The sequence below is a fragment of the Colobus angolensis genome, unplaced genomic scaffold (genome assembly GCF_000951035.1).
Source record: "Colobus angolensis palliatus isolate OR3802 unplaced genomic scaffold, Cang.pa_1.0 Scaffold527, whole genome shotgun sequence".
Classification (NCBI taxonomy): Eukaryota; Metazoa; Chordata; class Mammalia; order Primates; family Cercopithecidae; genus Colobus; species Colobus angolensis.
Window position 1 is genome coordinate 366,629 of NW_012118788.1, and position 21,913 is coordinate 388,541.

The 21,913-nt window shown below is 51.1% G+C and overlaps 1 protein-coding gene across 1 annotated transcript; it reads right to left on the reverse strand.

The window, feature by feature from the left end:
- Positions 1 to 17,227: 17,227 nt before the first annotated feature.
- MIF (macrophage migration inhibitory factor (glycosylation-inhibiting factor)) lies at positions 17,228 to 19,371 on the reverse strand. Its single transcript, XM_011960835.1, has 2 exons — positions 17,767 to 19,371; positions 17,228 to 17,577 (listed from the first exon to the last, which is right to left on the reverse strand). The coding sequence occupies exons 1-2, from the start codon at positions 17,872 to 17,874 to the stop codon at positions 17,341 to 17,343; spliced, it is 345 nt and encodes a 114-aa protein (XP_011816225.1). The 5' UTR covers positions 17,875 to 19,371; the 3' UTR covers positions 17,228 to 17,340.
- Between the last annotated feature and the right edge of the window lie 2,542 nt (positions 19,372 to 21,913).

The window sequence follows — 21,913 nt, forward strand, 5'->3', positions numbered from 1 at the left end:
TTCAGAAGGGGGCTTATCGTAGGTTCTGAATGTTTCTGTGTGAGGGAAGGTTTATTGCGGGGTTGGAATGTCTGTGGTCGGAAGGGAGGCTGTCTTGGGGTTGGCATATTTCTGGTCAGAGAGGGGTTTATCTTAGGATTGGAATGTTTCTGGTTATGCTGACATTATCCATTAGGCTGATGTTTTGTGGCTGGATATAGGCGGCTTTTAATTAAGGCGGAACTTAGAATGGTGGTGTTTGTTCAAGATGGCAGTGCTCCTGCTCTGTCAGTTACAGGTCTGGATGGGGGGAGAATAGGCAGTATGGCTTGCTACCCGGCAGGATGTTGAAGATGTTCCTTGGGCCCTTCGTCCAGGAGGATTTGATAGAGGTTTTCCTATAGTTAGGTGGTTAGGCAATATTTTTTTATGGCCTGGACCCCCATGGAATGTTTTACTCCGACCAGGGTCTGTGAAATGTTGAGAAATGTCTATGGCCATACTGTAAGGCTCTTGCATTGGTTCGAACCCTGAGAGCGTGCCAACAAACAGCACAAGGCAGTGTGGAGCAACACACTGTTTTAATGAGCGCCTGGGTGGAGACGAGCTGAGGCCTAAAATGGCATCAGCTCCAAGTGAGGATGGGGCAGGGGTTTTATAGTCTCCTGTAAACAGGAAGTGTCCCAGTCCGACGTAATGGCTACGTGGTACCCAGTTGACCTCTCTCTTGGTCTTCAGGGGTACCTGTCTTTTGGCCAGCTCTCTTCCTGCTTCTGCTATCTTGCTGACACATGCTGCTAGCTAGCGCAAGTGGCCTTGCGCCTTGGGAGTGGGCCTGAGAAGGGAGGAGTTATTCATCCCTCTAAGCTTTCAGGCCCTGGAGAGAATCTTTCACATACCACCCTGAACACACCCAATCTCTTCTGATCTCAGAAGCTAAGCAGGGTCTGACCTGGTTAGTACTTGGATGAGAAATGTTGGGAGGCTTACAAAATGGTGTAGGTTATCTTTGGATTTAAGCCCATGTCCCACAGGGAAGACCTTGTTGGTTTTCTCCCTACAGAACCTGCTGTGACATTAAGTGAACAGCTCCTGGGGGTGCATCGCAATAGGGAAGTTATTGAGCTTCCAGTGTTTTTGTGAAGCTGCTTTGTCAACTGTGAAATAACTATTGCCCTGCCCACTCCTGGGGTTGTTAGAGACCCAGTGAGATACTAAAAGCGTGTTTAAAGTGTGTAGGGTCTGCAAATGCAATAAAGTGTTGTCAGAAAACCCAGCTCACGTGGCTTTGGGGGCCACTGGTGAGAGAAGAGACTGGAGGCAGCCTGCGGTGGCCAGAGCCTCCTGCTATGGTCAATTTCTCCTCACTGTCCCCTTTACCAGGAAGGCTGTGTCAGTTTGATCAGCTGCCAGTCTGTTTGCCCTCATTCTCTCTGGCCCTGCCCTGAGTCTAGGGACCTGGATTTGAAACCTTCATCTGTCACTTACTATCTGAGTGATCTTGGGCAAGTCATTTCAGTCCTTTCTTGCTTAAATAGAGCTAAGACAGCCTATGAGTGAAACTGTATAAACCAAGGCATTTCTGGCTTCAGTACGAGGCAGCTGCTCTGAGGGAGAAGCCCTGGTCAGGAATCTGTTACAGTTATTTTGTCACCAACTGGAATGGCCTTGGGACAAAGCACAGCAGCTGTCTTGACCTCATCAATAGCCTTGACCTCATCCCTCATATCATGCTGTGTCATCTTCAACATCTGTCACTTCCATCAGCCTTAGCATTGGCTTTGGCCTCAGTTTCCTTGTGTGCAACTTGAGGATGATGATTCTTATAGGAATCAATAAGCTTAGGATAAAGAAATGATTGGGTCAGGCCGGGCGCGGTGGCTCAAGCCTGTAATCCCAGCGCTTTGGGAGGCCGAGACGGGCGGATCACGAGGTCAGGAGATCGAGACCATCCTGGGTAACACGGTGAAACCCCGTCTCTACAAAAAAATACAAAAAACTAGCCGGGCAAGGTGGCGGGCGCCTGTAATCCCGGGAGGCTGAGGCAGGAGAATGGCGTGAACCCGGGAGGCAGAGCTTGCAGTGAGCTGAGATCCGGCCACTGCACTCCAGCCTGGGTGACAAAGCGAGACTCCGTCTCAACACAAAAAAAAAAAAAAGAAGCGATTGGGTCACATTATACTTTAAATGCATTAAGTGGGGTCTTCAGTTCCTGCGATTGCATGGCATGAGAACAGAGCCATAGAGAATGTTTGAGGTCCCGTTAATAACTGATAAGAGGCTGATCAGTAAGCACTGGGAGGGGAGGATTGAGTCTTGAGCGAAGTGTTGGAGGGTGGAGGATTGAGTCTTGGGTGAAGAGTTGATTGGAAAACAAAGCTGAACAGAAAACCAGGGCATCATCAACACTGATGAGTAATTTTTTTTCTCTATAAAGTGATTATTTAGATTAAAGAACGACAAATTTTGAAAAGCCGACAAACACCACAAACTCCAGGATAAAAACATTCTGACATTTTTACTAAGTGACAGACACATCTGCGCCTTTAAAATACTCTGTCCCCCCCCATATTTTTTGGCTGCAGACTCTGATCACATTTTCGTGTGACAGTGATTTTGTAATATTTTCTATGGAGAGAATAGAGAGATAATTCTGTCTCTCCTTTGGCAGTAGGCATGTCCCTGTCAGGTAGGAGATGAGCAGGACTTTTCCAAGCACCTGTCAAAACTCTGCTGATCAAAACAGAACATAACAATAACAAATAACGGCCAAAACCAGCTCCGATTAGGAATTATAATGCATTTGCATAAAATACTCCCGCCAGGGCCATGACAGTTTACAAATGATCCCATGGCAATAACCCAGGAATTACCTTATATGGTTCCAGCAACTTCCTGTTACTTTTCCAGAAAGTTTATGAATAAGCTGCCCCTTATGTAGCATATAATTAACAGTGGGAATAAATATAGCTAGCCAGCGATCCTGGAGTGCTACTCTGTCTATGGAGCAGCCATTTTGCTGTACAGTGTTGATTTAATAAGCTTACTTTGCTTTCAGTTTTGTCTGTTAGCTCACTCTTGAATTCTTTCCTGAGCAAAGCCAAAAACCCTCCCGGCCTGAGTCCCTATATAGGGGTTTGCCTGCATCAGCCAGAAGTAATTTATGCACAAAAATAACTATAGCAATTTTTAGTAGATACAGAAGTGACTTCAAAACCCAGAAATCCATCCCACTTAAACACACACAAAGTGATCCCCAATTTTACCTTATCCCTTAGCCATATCCAAAATAGCCACAGCCATTCCAACAGGACAGATGCATGAGGGAGAATATGAACTGAAACGAGACAGTGGGCCGCAACCAACTTGTAAAAATGGCTTCTACATATTTTCCAAAGGCACATGACAAAAGCGTTGATAGGGCTCCTCCCAAGGCAAAGAGGACCCCTGAGGGTTAAGCTTCATGTTGTCTGTGAAGCCACCTCTGCTCTGAATAATTGCAGCTGCACCGGCTGCAGCTTGCTCTTCCCCCCAACACGTCCCATGTCACCCCCTTCTTGATACATACAGTGGGGAGGTTCTGTGATTTGTACCCACCCCCTAAAAGAACCCTCCTCTGGGTGGAATGAGATTCTCGGGCCCTTAGCAGGGCTCTAGCCTGCCCTGTCCTATGCTGCACATGCATGGGCACTCAAAGCTGAACTTTGAACCACAGGTGCACTTCTTGAAAGGGGGCAGAGTGGGAGGCAGAAAAAACACGTTGGATCCTATACATGCCTTTGGGAACCCTGAATGAACTCTCGGGGTTCCGTGTCTGGTCACCTTTACACTGCCTTCTAAGACTGTTGGGAGGAGCTATTGAACACTCTTACATAAGACGTCCACAAGCATAAAAAACATGGCAGTAGGGGAGGGGAAACGAGAGAAAAAGAGTAGAAGAATTGGAATAAAAGACTGTAGCTTGGAAGGGAGGGCAGTGTGGAGGGGCACCCAGATCGGGCCATCCTCACTGTCCCCCTGTTGCCGTGCCAGAGGCTGGCCCTGCCAGGAAAGCCTCATACCTTATCTCAGTTTCCCCTTTAAAGCAGGGCTGCTAATTCCTACCTCACAGGGTGGTCCTCATGAGGATAACATGAGGTAACATCTGGGGAAATTGCTTGGGAAAGTGTAAAAGGCCACTTACACAGAAACTGCTCATGACCCACATCCAAAGCGGGGATGTGAACTCAGAGGCCCTGGACCTAGGCCTGGGCCCTGCCTTGCCTGTTTGGGGAAATGGCCCTGGCCTTTACTCAACACTGACCCTGCCTTAGGAGGAAGAGTCCTGCCCAAGCCAACCTCCCACACCCTGACCGAAGCAGGTGCCGTCAGAGAGTCCTGGCTTGGGTGTCGGAGGGACTGAGCTCAACATGTGGGTACCCTAGAACCTGCGCCTGGAAAACTGAGTTGCTGATGCAGCCAGTTCCCTGCTGCTGGGGTAGCCCAGCCTACCCCTCCAAGGGCCTTCAGGGAAGAGAACCAGCTGAGGCTGGGGGTACCAGGAGAAGGGTCCCCCAAGGTTGGAACTTGCATGCAGGAGGATGCTCAGCAGGGGCTGCAATGGGGGCTTTGGGAGACCACCAGGCAGGGATCAGCAAGGGGTCTGACTCAGCAAGGGACTGCAAAGCCAAAGTCTCACTTCAGTCTCTAGGCCCAGGGATCAGGCTCACCAACTCCCTGCAGAGGCCCCAGCAGCAGGGGACCGCAGGCTCACAGCATGGACAGTGGGTGTAAGCTCTCCTCTTCCCTCTTCCGCTCCCCATGGCCTCCACTATCAGAACATATTCTGCCTGTTGCAATGTGGACAGAGTGGGTCCTTTAAAAAAAAATTACTTAAAATGATAGTTCAGGGTTCATTTCCAGAAGAAAAAATAGGTGTAAGGGGTTCTGGGACAGGCCTGTGGAAACTGGGAGTGATACCGAGGCAGACTGTAGCATTGGGGATAAAAAGGAGGAGTCCCAGAGTGGGGTGGGGATCACATAGGACACTACTTCTTTAGGGCCCAGAAGGAGGCAGGAAGTCTGGTATCAGCAGCCAGTTGGGAGTTCCTAGGGGTCTGGGTTGGTGGAGAGAGACCTTCACAAGTTGGGCAGGCTGCTCTGCTTCAACCCAGATTAGAGGGCACCACAGGATACCCACATGGCAAAGTGGCCAAATCCCAAGGGAAGACCCGGGGAGCTGAATTGAAACTGCCCCCTGCTCCTGAACTCAGGGGTCAGCGATATTGCTGCTACTTGCTAAGCCCAGTTGCCCCTGTGTTATCCACTCCCCGCTGGAGACCTGGGGCAGCATAGATTCCCCCCACCTAGGACTTGGAATGAGTCATCATTCAATGCTATTGGATTCCAAGGGCAACTTGGACCCCAGACTACATGCTATTGGATTCCAAGGGCAACTTGGACCCCAGACTACAAATTATTTTACTACTCTTCCTACTTTCCCATCCTAAATTAGATCCAACCTCAAAGTTCAAATTGGAGTCAGAGGTTCTGCAAATATATAAAATGCCAGATACCTAGATAAAAAGTCAACCTTAGAACTGTCTTTCATAAATTCCCTAGGGTCAAATTCAACTCAAAAAATTAAGTTCTCTTGTCCTTTTAGGTTAAAGTCCAAAGGGGAAACAAAAAAAAAAGTCTTAAGGTCAAAGGATTCAAGCCCAAAGCATTCAAAGAGAGCCCAGGGGCCCATCAGAGCCCAGTGGTGTTAACCTCCTCTCCAAGGCTCTGTGCTCACCCAGTGAGCAAAGTGGCCCGTGGGCACGGGAGGGCTGGGTGTCTCCTGGAAAGTGAGATCCTTCTCTCCACATCTCAGCATTTTCACTGGCCTGCCATGTGCTCCAGTTTTAAAAGACTCAGGGTTACTAGGAATGAGCAGATGGTGATAGCCTCAGCTTCCTGCTCGCCAACCACAGGGAAGTCCTTAGAGCAGCGTGCAGGCCATGAGATGTCTCCAGGATCCCGGACCCAGCCCCATGTAGCCCTCTCTTCCTGCTACCGTAGTACTCCAGCAGGAATGCCCTGGCAGCTGATGGAAAGAGAGTAGACAGGGAAGACAAACCCTAGACCCCACAGCATAGCTGACCAGGTGGAGGGTTAGCATTAGCCCTGGTGACCCCACTGTGGTGGAGCAGGAAGCAACTTCTGCTATCCTCCTCCCTGAGCGTCTCTGTACAAGCAGTCATCACCTGCCTGGGTCTTATTTATAACACCACCTTCCCTTTCATATGTGTGAAATCTCATCATTTCCATTTCTCTCTGTGTGCCCATTGCATGGGTGTCTTCAGCCCTAAGAGATCCTGCCCCAGTCAGTGGAGCGCAGCCCGGCAGGTTGCTGAGCTGAGCACCAGGGAGCAGTGGTTATGTCCCACTGGCTCTCAGGACACTAGCTGTCCTCCACTGGGGATGTTCCCAGCCCTAAGCAGCACAGTTTCTGCAGTGTCTCGACCTGCAGGACAGTCGAATGGACCCTGAAAGGGGGAATGGGAATGGAGGAGACAAGAAAACACAAGAAATGGAGACAAGACAAATAGCCTGATCAAGTCTCGTTTAATGGTGGCAGTGCAATGCCTTATATAGGCTGGCAGGGGAAGAGGTTGGGCCAGGGCGGTAACGAGGGGGCTGGGTTTTCTCAAATTACAATCGCGCATGAGCCATTAATTGGTATTTTTCCCGGGCACAGAATTGCACCTGCTGTAGGCTGCATATCTTCCTGGGCGCGAAAAAGGTTGGCGGGCGCGGGAAAAGTTTTGGCGCGCGCGGGAAAAGTTGTTAATGAAGAACCCGGAAATACGCCATCTTGTCTCTGATGATAGGGAGCTTAAGCAACAGAAGCCGCGGCAATTTCCGGGCCTCACGGCTCGGGACACTGCAGCACAGTTGTCAGCAGCTAGGGACAGATGTCCACAGCTGTGCTTCCTCACGCGACTGCTGGCTCGTATCCCCAGCATGGCTCAGCTGGGGTCATGGTAGTTTTGCTGGCTGCTGGCCGTCTTCACACCAGGGGTAGTCATTTGTGTTCAACCCCAGTGCCTTCCCTCCTTTTACTTTCTCTTTGCTTTCTGGCCCATATATTTACTTTTTCTGACATATTCCTCTAGATTTTATCACTTGGGGGTCTCCCCTGGCAACAGAAAGCAAAACCAGGCAATCCCAGGTTTGCCACAAGAATTGCTGTTGAAACAGTCTCACGGCTGCACCCAAGAGATGGCGGCCGTGGCCATCAGCCTCCCTGCCGTCAGCCCCTCTCTCCTGACTGGCTGTGCTCTCCTCAGGGAGGACTCCACTGAACCCTCCTTGCCACCTAATCCCTACATTTAAAAAATGCATTCCCTTAGGACCTGAGTGTTTGGCCGAACGGAGGCAAGATGGTGCACTTCCGGGTTCTTCTTCACCACCAGCTCTTCCCTCGCGCGTGAAATTGCAGCCAGCGCCCAGGGAGGGTGCAGACCAACCGGGCATGCCCCAGGTGACGTCAATCCAAAGAGACCAAGATTTACCTGGTGGCACCTGCGGAACGCCCCCTGACACGCCCGTGCCCCACCTATTGCCCTCCCACTCCTAGAAAAGCCGCTCTCCGCCAGTGAGCCACGCGGCCTTCTCACAGCCCCACTCCTGTCGGGATGTCAGGACTGTGGGAACTCCGTCCGAGAGCCCCACCGGGGGGACTGTGCCGGCCTTCTTTGCCGGAGGCCAACAGACCTCTTCCCCACACCTTAGGTGACCAAAATAAACTTGCAGTTTTGTTCCTACACTTGCCTACCCACTGGTTCTTTTGTGCTCGCTCCGGCTGGTCTTAGAAAAACAAATCACTGAACAACCCCAGGCACCCACCCACAGTAACTGCACTTTCCCCAAGTGTACCCAAAATATTTTCAATGTTTGATGCTGATCTTCTGTCCTTTAATTTGTCCAAATTCCCTACAGCCTCTGAGGGCTGCCCTGGCTCATGGAATGGCTTCTGGTTCTTACAGAGTCACTCACTGTCTGCAGCATTGAATGGCCACCCCTCAAGAGTGTTCTGGGTCACCTGGTTCCCTGGTGGTGACCCTATCTGTTCCCAACGTCTGCCCTCCCTTCACATCAGGGAGCTTTCCTGTCCCCTAAGTTGGTCTGGCCCACTCCAGGGTCCCATGATCCCTCATCTCTGCCCAACCTGCCTCCTGACACCACTGCTGCCCTTCTAAGGGTAAGACTGTGGTATGTGTTTCAAACCATTCCAGTTCCTTCTGGATCTCCTAAGTAAATCCAATTCCCTGGGACAGGCGGTTCTCAGCAAAAGCCATTTGGATGGCCCTTGCTAACTTTAGATGTGTATTGATTTCATTGTTTCTCTATCTCAACCCAAGAAAATAGCATATTCTCTGAAGGGCTCTGATTCCCTTTAATGCTGTTGTCCATTAACAAACTCTTGCCATTCTGTGGGCAAAGCCATGACTTTAGTCTCCCAACTCCTGGGTCAAAATGTATGTAATAGCTGGGCACGGTGGCTCATCTCTGTGATCCCTGTAATATTCTGGGATGCCAAGGCGGGAGGATCACTTGAGGCCAGCCTGGGGAACCTAGTGAGATCCTGTCTCTACAAAAATAAAAATATAATTAGCTGGGCATGGTGGTACAAAACTGTAGTCTCAGTCACTCAAGAAGCTGAAGCGGGAAGACGACTTCAGCCCAGGAGTTCAAGGTTACTGTGAGCTTGATTGCACCACTGCATTGTAGCATGGTCAACAGAGTGAGACCCTGTCTCCAAAAAGAAAAAACAAAATGTACATAAGGCACAAATCCACAGCAAAGCTGAGCCGCACAAGGGGACGAACTCAGCAGGCCTAGGGATGTGCTTCGTGGGTTCAGGAGGGACCCTCCCCAGTCCCTGTTCTGGCAGGAGGCTTTGGGGGCAGCTCATCTGGCACAACTCCACTGTGGGTGGTACAAGAGTCATACCAGGGTGCATCGGCCCCTTGCTGCCTTCGCAGTTGGAAGTGGTGATCTCAGACCTGGCTGAGAACACAGGAAAGGCAGCAAGCCTGGGCCTGCCCTCCTCCATTCGTGCCTCAGAGGTTGGGACTCTTCTGTAGCCTCCTTTGCATGTCTCTGGATTAATAGGAGGCCCGTGCGGTAGTCGGAGCACATGGCTCTGAGCCGTGACCGTCCCCAGAGCACTGTCCTGAGTTGCCAAGGTCATACCCCCACATGGACCTTATTTATATCAGCAAGGTGGAACCTCCGGCCTGGGCCACTAGTTAAAAGCCAACCCTAAGACCATAAGGATCAGCTCGTGGCTCCAAAGCACTGTGGGAAACTGCCAAGGCCAGAAGCCAGCGTGGTCCCCGTGAAGTCCCAGTGCACACACCAGGCATCCCAAAGCCTCAAGACTTTTATGTGGTTACTTGAGGACTCAAAGCTCAAAGCCTCTGCTGGATTTAAGGGGGCTTAAATAAAACACGCCTTTCTTCCCATTCCAATCCTGGGGCCTCCGCCACAGTTGTGAGGGTCACAGCACTTGCCAGAAGGCAGGGAGTACACAGCAAAGCAGGGCCCCGAAAGGCTGAGCTAGACGGGGGGTGCTAAGGTGGTGCTTGTTTAGGGACATAAGCACCTCATGGGGAAACGAGGTGAGGAGGAAAGGCCCCCAATCCCAGGAGAAACAGTGGTGGGAAGCTCAGGGAGGCTGGGGGTGGGCTGGGGAAGAGGCCAACAAAGTGGGAACAGCCCTCCATATGGGCCAGTGTCTGGCAAGGTCTTAGAGGGATGGGGCAGTTGGGCAGTGCCTCTGCATGGCACGGTACCCAACAGTCGGCCTGGTGGTGGTGCTCTTCACTTCCTCTTCACTCCCTTCTACTGTGCATGTTAACTTTTGTATCAGGGAATATGAGATATGGAAAATGCATAAGGTTTAATAAATATACATAGATACTTGTAAGAACAGAAAAATACTGTAGCACCCTGTCACCTCCCAAATGCCCCTGGTCGGTGGGACTGCTGTCCTGACTGTGATAGAAACCGTTTTCCTGGCTTTCTTCACAATTTTCCGACCTACACATCGTCCTCTGAACAATACAATTTGGGGCTTCTTGTTTTCAAACTTCATATAAATGGAACTGCATTATATGCATCTTGTGGCTTTTGCTCAATGTGTTTGAGATTTGTCTGTGGTGATAGTTGTACCTATAGCTTGTTCATTTCACTGCTGTTGAATAATTCCATGAATGAACAAGCATAATTTATCTATTCAATTCTTGATGGACATTGGGTTGCTTCCAGATACAAGTTTCTCCAGGATAGATATACCGAGGAGTGGGATTGTGGACACGTTAGTTACGGCTGATGGGGTTGGTAGTGGTGTGTCATGGTGGTTCTATTTCCCTGATTTCTACTGAGGATGAACAAGTTTTCCATTGGATATTCTGTTTTGTGAAGTGGCTTCTAAAGTCCTTTGCTCATTTTTTTAATAGGGTTTCCTAATAATGTAATGTTGAGGTAGGAGATCAGCAGAACTTGTTTTCCAAGCACTGGTCAAGACCTTGGTCATGACCCCGCTGATCAAAACAGAATCTGTTCAGAACAGGATGCAGTGAAGAAATCAGCTGAAACCAAGATGGTGACAAAAGTGACCTCTGGTTGCCCTCACTGCTCATTATATGCTAGTGATAATGCATGCTAAAAGACATTCCCACCAGCAGCATGACAGTTTACACACGCCATGGCAATACCCGAAAGTTATCTTATGTGGTTTAAAAGGAAGAGGAACCCTCAGTTCCAGGAACTCCGGATCCCTTTTCTAGAAAATTCATGAATAACCTGCCCCTTATTTAGCATATAATTAAGAAGTAGCTATACATATAGATAGCTGGTAGTCCAGGAGTGCTGCTCTGCCTGTGGGGTAGCCCTCTAAACCCCATCCATCTGTATGGATGCTCTATGAAACCCACTTTTCTGTACTCTGATGCTCTAATAAACTTGCTTTGCTTTCATTTTTTTCTGTTGGGTCACAAATTATTTCCTGTGCAAAGCCAAGAACACTCTCAGGCTGAGCCCCAGTTGGGGGGCTCACTTGCATTAAGACCAGTTGCAGAAACTGTACCATGTCTTTTATTCTTACAGTGTATCAGTGTGTCAATCTTTCCTTATTGCATGTACTCATTTTATCTTACTTAAATCATAAAGATGATATTCTTCTACATCATCTTTTAAGATCTTTGTGGCCTTTTCTTTATGGCTCTAATCTATGTAGAATTGACTTTTGTGTGGGAGTTAAATAGGAGTCCAGTTTGATCTTTCTTCTTACATGGTAGCCAGCTGCCTGGCACCCCTAGTTGAATGAGTTCTTCTTTTCACGTGAATTTCAATGCTCCCCCAGTATGATATTGTGTCCATGTGTGTGGAGAGGTCTGTTTCTGGATTACTCTTTTTTCCATTGGTCTGTTGTCTGCTATGTTCTGATTCCACTTTGCCTTAATTGTATAACTTGATAATGTGTCTTGATATTGAGAAAGCAAGTCCTCACACCTTGCCTCCTTCAAGAAAATGTTTTGACTCTTCTTGGTCATTTAGAGTCTCATATAAATGTTAGAATTAGATTGTCAGTTTCCACAGAAAAATCTGTTGGAATTTCGATTGGGACTGTGCTGAATCATCAACCAGACAGAACTGTTACCAGCACAATATTGCCTCCAGTACAGAGATGCCAAGACCACCTCAGTCGGTAGGGGAGACCCTAATCCAGCAGCCACTAGAGGAATTAAAGACACACACACACATAAAAAAAAACAGAGGTGTGAAGTGGGAAATCAGGGGTCTCACAGCCTTCAGAGCTGAGAGCCCCAAACAGAGATTTACCCACGTATTTATTAACAGGAAGCCAATCATTAATTAGTATTGTTTCTATAGATATTGGATTAACTAAAAGTATCCCTTATGGGAAATGAAGGGATGGGCCGAAATAAAGGGATGGGTTGGGCCAGTTATCTGCAGCAGGAGCATATCCTTAAGGCACAGATCGCGCATGCTATTGTTTGTGGTTTAAGAACGCCTTTAAGTAGTTTTCTGCCCTGGGTGGGCCAGGTGTTCCTTGCCCTCATTCTGGTAAACCCATAACCTTCCAGCATGGGCATTATGACCATCATGAACATGTCACAGTGTGCTGCAGAGATTTTGTTTATGGCCAGTTTTGGGGGGCCTGTTCCCAATGCAGAGACATGGTCAGTCTCTTCATTTATTTAGTTCCCCAATAACCTCCAGGGTGTTAGTTTTCTCTGTAAACGTTCTCTGTAGAGTACATCTTGGATTTGTTTCTAGGTACAGGAAACTTTTTAAAAAATATTTTATATAGACCAGGGTCTCACTATGTTGCTCAGGCTGGTCTTGAACTCCTGGCCTTGGCGTCCCAAAGTGCTGGGATTATAGACGTGAGCTACTGCACCCAGCCAGGAAATATATTTTCTATTGCTCCCCTACAACCCCCACATCTTCTCCATCTGCATGAAATCATATTCTCTGTATGGTATCTGTAAAGTCATATCTTATTCTGAGAAATGTCCATTTCTGCATTAGTACTCATCGCATGTATTCTAAATATACTTTGTCTTGTTTGTCTTGTATATAGGTTATTGTAGTTACTTGACCTGGCCGAAATGTTAAATGTGTATAAGTTCTTGTCCTTCATGTCTTCTTCTGGCTTTTTATTCACTAATAGTCATCAGCATCCTTACTGTCAATTAAGAGATGCTCCTTCTCAATATTTTGATATGATAGTACAAGGATTCTAAAGGAGGAAACTTCTTTTTAGCAACTGTATTTCTTGTTTTGGTTGGCAATTCACTAAGGACTCATCCCATCATGTTATGAGGGAGACATTCTCGGAAGCATGGCTACTTTTCAGATTCTTCTCAGCACACAGCTGTCACTCATGCTTTGCTGTAAGATGGGGTGCCCTACAGATGGATGGGGTTTACAGGCTTAGGGTTACTCATGTCTTTTTATAAGACATTATTGCTTTGTTTGTTTCTTCTTCAGAAAACAAATTCTAGAGAGCCGGGGTTAATCTGTTCCGCAGTTTGAATGTGTTACCGAAACACCAGGGGTTTCATCTAGGTCCCATTGCTTGCTGCACAGCCAATCACTGCCAGGAAGAAGGGCTTTATTCGGGTGCTGCAGTCAAGGAGAATGGGAGATAAGTCTTGAATCCATCTCCCTGACTGACTAAAATTGGAGGATTATGTAACAGTGGAAGGGATGTAGCTATGTTTGGGAAGGAATTAGGGAGGGGTAAGAAAGCAACCATGATGACCCAGACATCCAGCGTCTCCTTGTCTGGATGCAGTGATCTGGTGAATTTGAGAGAGGATTACCCTGTGGAGGAAGGCAACAGGAGGGAGCCTTCTCTCTGGGGCCCCTTGGCATGCTTTGAATTTGAGCTATGTAAATCTATTACCTATTAAACTGAGAAGAGAGCTAGGTACGCAAGAAGCCAAGTCACTGTGGCGGGGGGGACGACATGGGGGATGAAGCTTCTCATTTGTAGCCTTTCAATTCAGTGCTCTATCTGGCTGTTTTGAGAGCTAAACTGTGAGTTGAGACCCCCTGGTCACCAGATGAGGCCTGAGGTTCCAGGACTGAAGGGACAGTCAGTTTCTGAAACTGACAATCTCTGTCTCTTTTACATGGGCTTCAAACACAGAAATGAAGTGGCTTGGCCTCACTCACCAGGAGGGGAAATCTGGGCAGTTGGCTGGTGGGTTGACATTGTCCCCCACATTGTCCTGGAAATTACTCAGGGAGGCCCAGGCCTGGAGAGCTAAGACTTGGCTTTCACTGCTCAGCCTGGAAAGGAACTGAGATGGCCAAAGAGGGCTTTATAGAAACACAGTGTCGGTGGCCCAGAAATCCTGGAAATATCCCAAGTTCCAGGGATCAGCTGATCTCTGTGTGTGTCTCCTGCACAGAGAGAGCTCCACCCAGTTCTGTGGTCTTTGGGCTGGTGGCCCTAGGGGCCCCTCCCTCAGTACTTGTCCAGGTAACTGAAAAACCACTGATATGAGGGTTGGCCTTGCATTAATCTTATCTACTGCATAAGAGGTTGTAGGGTTATCTCATTGCCTGCCCTGCTAGTTCCTGTGAGTGGTAGACCCAGCCCTTCAGTGTGGAGCTGGTAGGGGAGCAGCTCCCAGTGAATGCATTTCAGTTGCATCCCAGCAGGATACCGCTCCAGCTTGCCTTGCTGCACAGACTGGCCTCACTGGCCTCCTAGCACTTTCCAGCTCCATCTGGAGACTTCTAAGTAGATACCTGACCACACTTCCTCATTGTCTCTGTCCCTGCCTCCCTATCCACTGCCATCAAGGCTGGCACATCAGGAATAATAGTGCCCTCTGAGGAAGGGGTAAGGGAGAGATTTCACAATTTATCAAGACCTGAGTGCAGGCACAGGCCACCTGCTCTCTCCTCCCCTCCCATGGCGTTCCTTGGATTAATCGTGCCTCTGAGGATGTAAGATGTCCCTGTCATGCCTACATGATTGAGTATGTGGGAAGGACTTCTGATGAATCCCTTCATTTCACAGATGGGGAAAACTGAGGCCCGGAGAAGGAGCAGAGTGGGGGCTTGATCCTGATCTTGCTGGAATCGAGCTCCCAGAAGGGAGTGGGGTCTGAATGGAGGCTGGCAGTGAGGGGTGGTGGGGAGGGAGTGTCTGCAACGAAGACGTTCCTGGAGGGGATGAGGTGGCAGCCGTGCAGGGTGGGAAGTCTTGGGAAAAGCCTACATTGCTGGACTCTCCAGAATGGACAAGTACCAAGGGGGGCCCTGGGGCCAGAAGCCCAACGGATGACAGAACTGGGTGGAGCTATGTGCAGGAGACACACCCAGAAAGGGAAACCTCGGCTAACAGGACCTAGGCTGAAGCAAAGGGGCCTGTGGGCATTGACCAGGTGGCCTCAGGGAGGGTATCCCGGAAGAATGGTATGTGTGAGGCTTATAGTGGACAGATGGGGACAGGCCTTGAACCTATAAAATGAGGTTCAAGGCCTGCCAGGCTGTCCGTCTGTTGCAAACAGTGGCCCTGAGGAGAGTGAGGGTCACCCTGTAGGCCAGGAGTCTTTCTCAGCAGATGACATGGTACCACCAGAGTGATGGAGAACAGGCAGCATGATGGGCCCCACACCTGTCTGTCCTGTACCTCGAGGTTTGTGGTGTTACTTGGAAATGCATTTGCAAGGCTGACCCTGCAGGTTCTGGGGCAGTCAAACGGGGGTTTGAGGGAGAGACCCACCACCTGGCAGGCAGTGGAGCCTGTGCTTTGGAGGAAATGGAGCTGGCCATGGCATGAGGGTCGACGGGGGCAGGTGTGGCTTGAAGGTAGGATGTAGCAGCCGCCCTCCCCAGCAGCAGGCCGGTTGTTAGTCCCAGGGGACTTAGGAGCACTTTCAGCAGGCGAGTGGATAGGTCCCCGACCCACAGACACCCACTTTGTTCCTGCAGTCCAAGGAGCCATGACCTTGTGGATGCCCCCAGGGGGCCACAGAACCTTAGACACTCACCTGTTTTTGGAGGGCGGCTCTCCCATTAACCCTCCTGCCCTCACACAGCAGGTGCCCAGCCTGCCCTGCCCACCTCCTCAGCCCTCAAGAGTCCAACTTGCTCATGTGAGACCACAGGGCCCTTGCAGGGGGCATGGCATTGAGTGTACTGCCATGCCCTGGATCCTGGGGTCAGTGTCCTCATCTGTGAAATGAGGGAGTTGAATTAGATGCTCATGGAGCCCTGCGCCCCTGCTCTCCCCATCCGTGGCACAGCTGACAGTGAAGACTGCTGAGGTGGGGTGGGGGCCAGGGGGCCAGCCAGGGCTTAGTGGGGTGTGGGGCCCCAGGCAGAAAGAGCTTGTTGGGGGAACTGGGGGTCCTGGGCAAAGCTCTGCCTCAGGCCTTGGGAGGCTGGGGCTGGGGGCACCCAGGAGCTGAGGGGATGTGACAAAGGCCAGGGCCAAGGAGGGTGCCTGTTACACCGCAGGTACTCGGATCCAAGAAGGAAACCTCAAGCCCGAAAGCCAGGCTGAGAGGAGTGAGACCTTTGTCTACAGCTGGAGCCATGCCATGCCCCCCATGCCTCCCCCAGCTGGGAGGCAGACAAGGGGTTCCACCACCCTCTCACTGAGTTAACAATGAGACTGAAGTGACACTGGGGCCCTCAGCTGGCAGGCAGTAAGCTAAGAAGGCCCTTGCTTTAGAGACCTTTATGGAAGGGGTACCCCACCCCAAGATGGGTGCCACCCTTCCAGGATCCCTGGAGCTTCTATTCTCCTTCCTCTTTCTAATCTTCACCCCACCCAGCCCCACTGCTCTTCTGGAAGGAGATCTTGCTGTCCGGTGCTGGGCGGGATGACCGAGTGAACATGGGACTGGGGAGGAGACCTGACAGGAGACCTGACTGGAGACTAAGAGAAGCAGAGGAGTCACACTCCACTCACCTCGACCTCCCAAAGTGCTGGGATCACAGGCGTGTGCCACCGCGCCCAAACATAACTGAAGGCTTTACAGACATGTCTGTGGCACCACAGAACACGAACGGTCCCAGTGGAAACCCCACGCCCAATTTCCTCAGGGAACTGTTGTGGTGGGGGCTTGGGTGGCTGAAGGGAGCAGAATCCAGGCATAGGGCTCAGGGGTGGACGGAACGGTAGAACCAAGAACTCAGCACCTCCCCCACCCACCCGCCTGAAAACTCTATTTAAGGCACCTAACAAAGCAGATGGCGGTGAGTGGCTCTGGGTGGGATCTTTGTCTTCTGGCTATCCTCTGCCCATCAAGAAGGCTGGGGAAGGTGGGGCTGAGAGAAAGGTCTAGGCCTAGAACACCTTGGACTCTCAACTCCAACTCCTCCTCCCCCTCTTCCGTAGTGGGCTCACCTCAAGCACCCCACGCGGTGGCCCTAGGTGGAACAGATTCGGGTGGGCAAAGCGCCTTAGATCCCGAGGCTGCAGCCCAGGGCAGGGTGCCAACTTCTCCTCATCCCTTCATAGGCCACAGAATGGAAAGACACTGGGGCTTCTCTGTTGGGAGCGTAGGAGGGAAAGGCTGGACAAAAGGGCTCCCGAACAGGTTCCGAGGGGAGCAACTCGGCCCTGACGCCCGCCCCCAACACCGTTCCCGGCCTCGCTCCCCAATATCCCGGCTCTGCACCAATTCCTCCCGCAAACCAAGGAACACCGAGGCACTCCTAGTCTCTAAACCGTTTTATTTCCCCAGAAGGTTGGGGTGGGGGAGCCTAGAACACTGCGTGTGGCGGGTTCCCGGGTCGAGCCAGCGCAGACCGCGTGGGGCCCTCCGGCTCTTAGGCGAAGGTGGAGTTGTTCCAGCCCACGTTGGCCGCGTTCATGTCGTAATAGTTGTAGACCCTGTCCCGGCTGATGCGCAGGCGCTCGGCCAGCAGGCCGCACAGCAGCTTGCTGTAGGAGCGGTTCTGCGCGCCGCCGATCTTGCCGATGCTGTGCAGGCTGCAGAGCGCGCAAGGCTCGCTAGAGCCTCCGAAGGCCATGAGCTGGTCCGGGACCACGTGCACCGCGATGTACTGCAAGAAGGGGCGCGGTCAGCCCGCCCTAGCGACCTCGCCGAGCCCTAAGCGTCCACTTAGGGCCCGAGCCACCGTCCTCCCCCCGCTCCGTCCCCCCAGCTCCGTTCGGGAGTCGCCTCCCCAGCTCCCAGCGCGGGACCCCCTCGTCCGGCCGGCAGCCCCTCTTCCTGTCCCCTCCCGGCAAACCTGGGGGGGCTTGCCGGTGGCCTGCGCCAGCTGCTGGGTGAGCTCGGAGAGAAACCCGTCCGGCACGGAGGCTCGGGGCACGTTGGTGTTTACGATGAACATCGGCATGATGGCAGAAGAACCTGGACACCCGCGCAGAAGCACAAACGCACGCGCCGCGGCCGCCGCTGAGCTACGTGCCTGACTTCTCGGACACTACTGCGGCCCCACCTTTTGTGACGCCACCGCCGGAGCCAGGCCCCGCCCCCGCGAGGCTGCGGCTCCGCCTCCAGTGGGGACGTCACCGCCTGCCTGGGCTCCGCTCCGCAGGGCAGGACCCTGGGCGACTCTGCCGGTTCCTCCAGCAACCGCCGCTAAGCCCGGCGCACTGTTCCAAACCGTTCTCCACGTGGCCGCTAGAAATCTTCCTGTCCCGGCCTCGCTTGGGGTCTTTCTTAGTCCTTCCACTAAGTCACCGATGTTAGTCGCCAGGAGGCGCTGTGTCGGCAGTGGGGGTGCGGTGGTGAACCCGGAAAATGGCCCCTGGCCCTTCCAGAGGTGAAGCCCAGTCGATTCCACTGCACGCACTGAGCCCCTGTACGTCCTGAGTCTTTGGGCCTCGCGTCCCGAAGGGCTCCAGTCCCCGCACGCATTAGCTTGTGTGTTTTGAGATGGGGAGGGGTAGGCATTGCGTCAGGTGAGAGGGGAGCTGCCCCTGCGAATCACCATCCAGGGAACTTCCCTGAACCCCTGCTCTTTAAAGAGGATAGGATGCTGGGAGGCACCTAAGGGAAGGAGGTGAGGTCGAGACCAGGTTCAGTGGTTCAAACGTGCGCAGCTCCACTTCTCTGGGCCTCTGGGCAACTTCAGCTCCTCAGGGAAGCCACACCCTAGTCAGGTCCACCGTGTATGACCTCTCATAGAGCACTTGCTGAATTTCTTAACTGTCTTTTTCCACTAATGGTAAACTCGGGGACCATCTAGCAGGTGCCAAGCATACAAGAGACATTGACTTAATACTGCTGAATGAATGAATGAATGAATGAATGGGTGAAAGAAGATAAGCCATGACATAGCAGGAAGAGGACAAGGCGGCAAGTGGGTCACAGGCCAGGTCCTCAGATTTCCAGGGAGGTCCTGTCCTTGGTCTCTGATAGGTGCAATCCATATACCAGTCTCGGTGAAGGCCACATGATATAGTAAGGACACCCATGCCTGTGGGACCCTCGTGGCACCAGCCAGCCTCCAGTTGGGAGGCCTCATGGCCCATTTATACAAATAGCCTATGGGTGTTGGTTCCTGCAGCTGGGCCCCAGACTCTTTCCCTCCTGCTGTCACACCTTCTCTTACCTGTGTCCAGGGCTCCCTAAATGATGGCACTCCATGCCATGTCTCCAGCCAGGGGCACTCCCCTAAGCCCCAGGCGCTGACAGCAACCGACTGAGTGTCCACTGCTCTGTAAAGTCCAGATATATGACTTGTCCTCCTACATCTGATCACCTGCCAGTGAAATGTGCCTCCTTTCACTATTCCTTTATTCCCACTTCTCTCCATTCCTCGCACTACTGCCTAGTCTGCACTAGCTGCATCGCCTTTGGCCTGGACCACTGTGACTTCCCTATGGTGGACTGCTGCTCCTCAAGGGAGGAGTCTGTTTCCCAGCCCCAGGCAGCAGATTTAGCTATGACTCCCTGTGCCCAGTGAAAGCTGAACAGAATTACATAAGTCACTCCAGGCAGAAGACTGAAGAGCCAGGGCCTGGTTGACCTGTTGCCTGTGAACCTGAATGACAAGGTGCAGCCTCGCCAGCAAGCACCTGAGCGCCCCCTGGAAGTGAGCCCCTGTCAATCTTAGGTTGTTATTGTAACAAAGGGTTGCCTTACCTGGCCAGTGACGGAGCAGGGGCATTGCCACCTTGAACAAACACCACCATTCTAAGTTCCCCCTTAATTAAAAGCCACCTAAATCCAGCCCCAAAACATCAGCCTAATGGCTAATGTCAGCATAACCGGAAACATTCCAATCCTAAGATAAACCCCTCTCTGACCAGAAACATGCCAACCCCGAGACAGCCTCCCCTCCAACCAGAGACATTCCAACCCCGCAATAAACTTTCCCTCACACAGAAACATTCGGAACCTATGATAAGCACCCCCTCCAAAACCCTTAAATATCCTTAGTTTGTGAGAGAGTGTGGCTCTGACCTAACTCGACCAGAAGCCCCTCTCGTTTGTTTTCTAAAATAAACCTGTCCTTGTTGACTGTTGAGCCACCCTTCGTGTTTCTTTCCTCTTTAATTCTTATAGCCAGGACAGCCTCTGAGCCACTTGTCATCTCCTTGTACCCTCCCCAGCTGTTTCCAGTGGCAGTCAGCCTCATCTTTCTAGAAGGGTACCCAAAGAAGTGATATGATTTGCCTCTTACTAGCATGGACATTTGGCTCAGTTTCCCCATCTGTAATTTGGGGATGACAATAGCGTTCACCTGACATAGAGGTGTTATGAGCACCAGGTGGCCTAAATGCCAGTAACAGTCTCCTCTGATACTAGGGATTGTACTGTCACAAGGCCCTGTGAGCCTCCGCCAACCCTCCCTTGTTCTGTGAGTCATGGCACACTGTCCTTCAGTACCATGGCTCCTGGCTCCAGGGTTGGGGGTTGGTCCTGAAATCCAGCTTGCCCACATTTTCCCTCATCTGTCTCCAACTCATCCTCCAGTTCTTGACTCAGCCTCAGTTCTTGGGAAAGCCCCTGGAGCACCTGGCTTGGTCCATTCCCACATGTGCCCAGCACCTGTCCTGTCCTTCAAGGCTATCTCCATATTTCTGAGTTAAGACTGCATGTCTAGGCAGTAAACCCCGTGCCAGTGGGGACAGTCTCTTTTTGGGCATTGCTATATGCCTACCTCCTGACCTCTTACCTCCATGGTAGGCAGATGACCCCCTGCCCACTAAAGAATAGCAGGAGGAGGACAAGCACTAATCCCTGGAACCTATGAGTATGCTATGTTACCTGGCAAAAAGCACTTCACAGATGCAATTAGGATTATTGACCTAATAGGGAGATTAGCATGGAGTATCTAGGTACACCCAATCTAATCACATGAGCTCTTAAAAGCAGATAATTTTCTCCAGCCAGAGTGCCAGATTCGAAGCAAGAAAAGCACTCGATGTCCATTACTGGCTTTGAAGATGAAGGGAACCAGAGACCTCATGGTACAACCACAAGGAACTGAATTTTGCTCACAACCAGATTGAACTTGGAAGTGGATTTTTCCCTTGTCCCTTCAGATACCTTGACTTCAGCCATGCGAGTCCTGATGCAGAAGACCTAGTCACGTTATGCTGGACTACTGACCCACAGAAACTGGGAGATAATAAATGTGTGTTGTTTGAAGCTGCTAAAAGTTTGTGTTGATTTGTTATAAGAGCAATAAAAATAATACACCTGGGACCCATAGGGACACAATAATTATCTGCAAACCATGGACAAATGCTCCAGGAGGCATTGGCAGGCATGGTTGCTAACTCCCTTCCTCCTCATGGCAGCATCCCAGATCTGTTAGTTAGAAGGTTCACTGCCCCAGAGCCCCTGCCACCCACATGTGGTCACCTCATCTCCCACCCCATCCTAGCACATCCAGCTGGAGGCACCACCCACCTGTCAGTTTCCTCACCCCTAGGCCTCTGAGGAAGCATTTTCATGGTCTGATTCTAAAGACAGCGGTGTGAATGTGTCCATGTGTGTATGCGTGCACGTGTGTGTGTGTGTCCACACGCACGCTCACATGCACGTATGAACCTATGAAGCTAGAGTAGCTGAGAAGTCACCATCTAGCCCTAGAATGTGCACCCAGACAGGAGCCTGGGTTCCCTGGGCAGAGTCATCTCTCTCTAGGTGTTTGATTCTCTCGAATCTTCAATGATTCCCTGCTACCTGCAGAATGAACCAGAGTGGGGGTAGAACACAAGCCTCGAAGAGCACTGGCTCAAGTTCAGCTCCACTGCTAATCCACTGGGTCACTCTGGACCCCTTGAGTGGCCTAAAGGCCTCCTCAATAAAATGGAGATCAAGGAGATCAGGAAGCACACAGACTCCAGACTACACTGCCCATGAGCACTCTGAATGATCAGCACCAGCGTGCCACGGACCTCAGATACCAGGCGAGG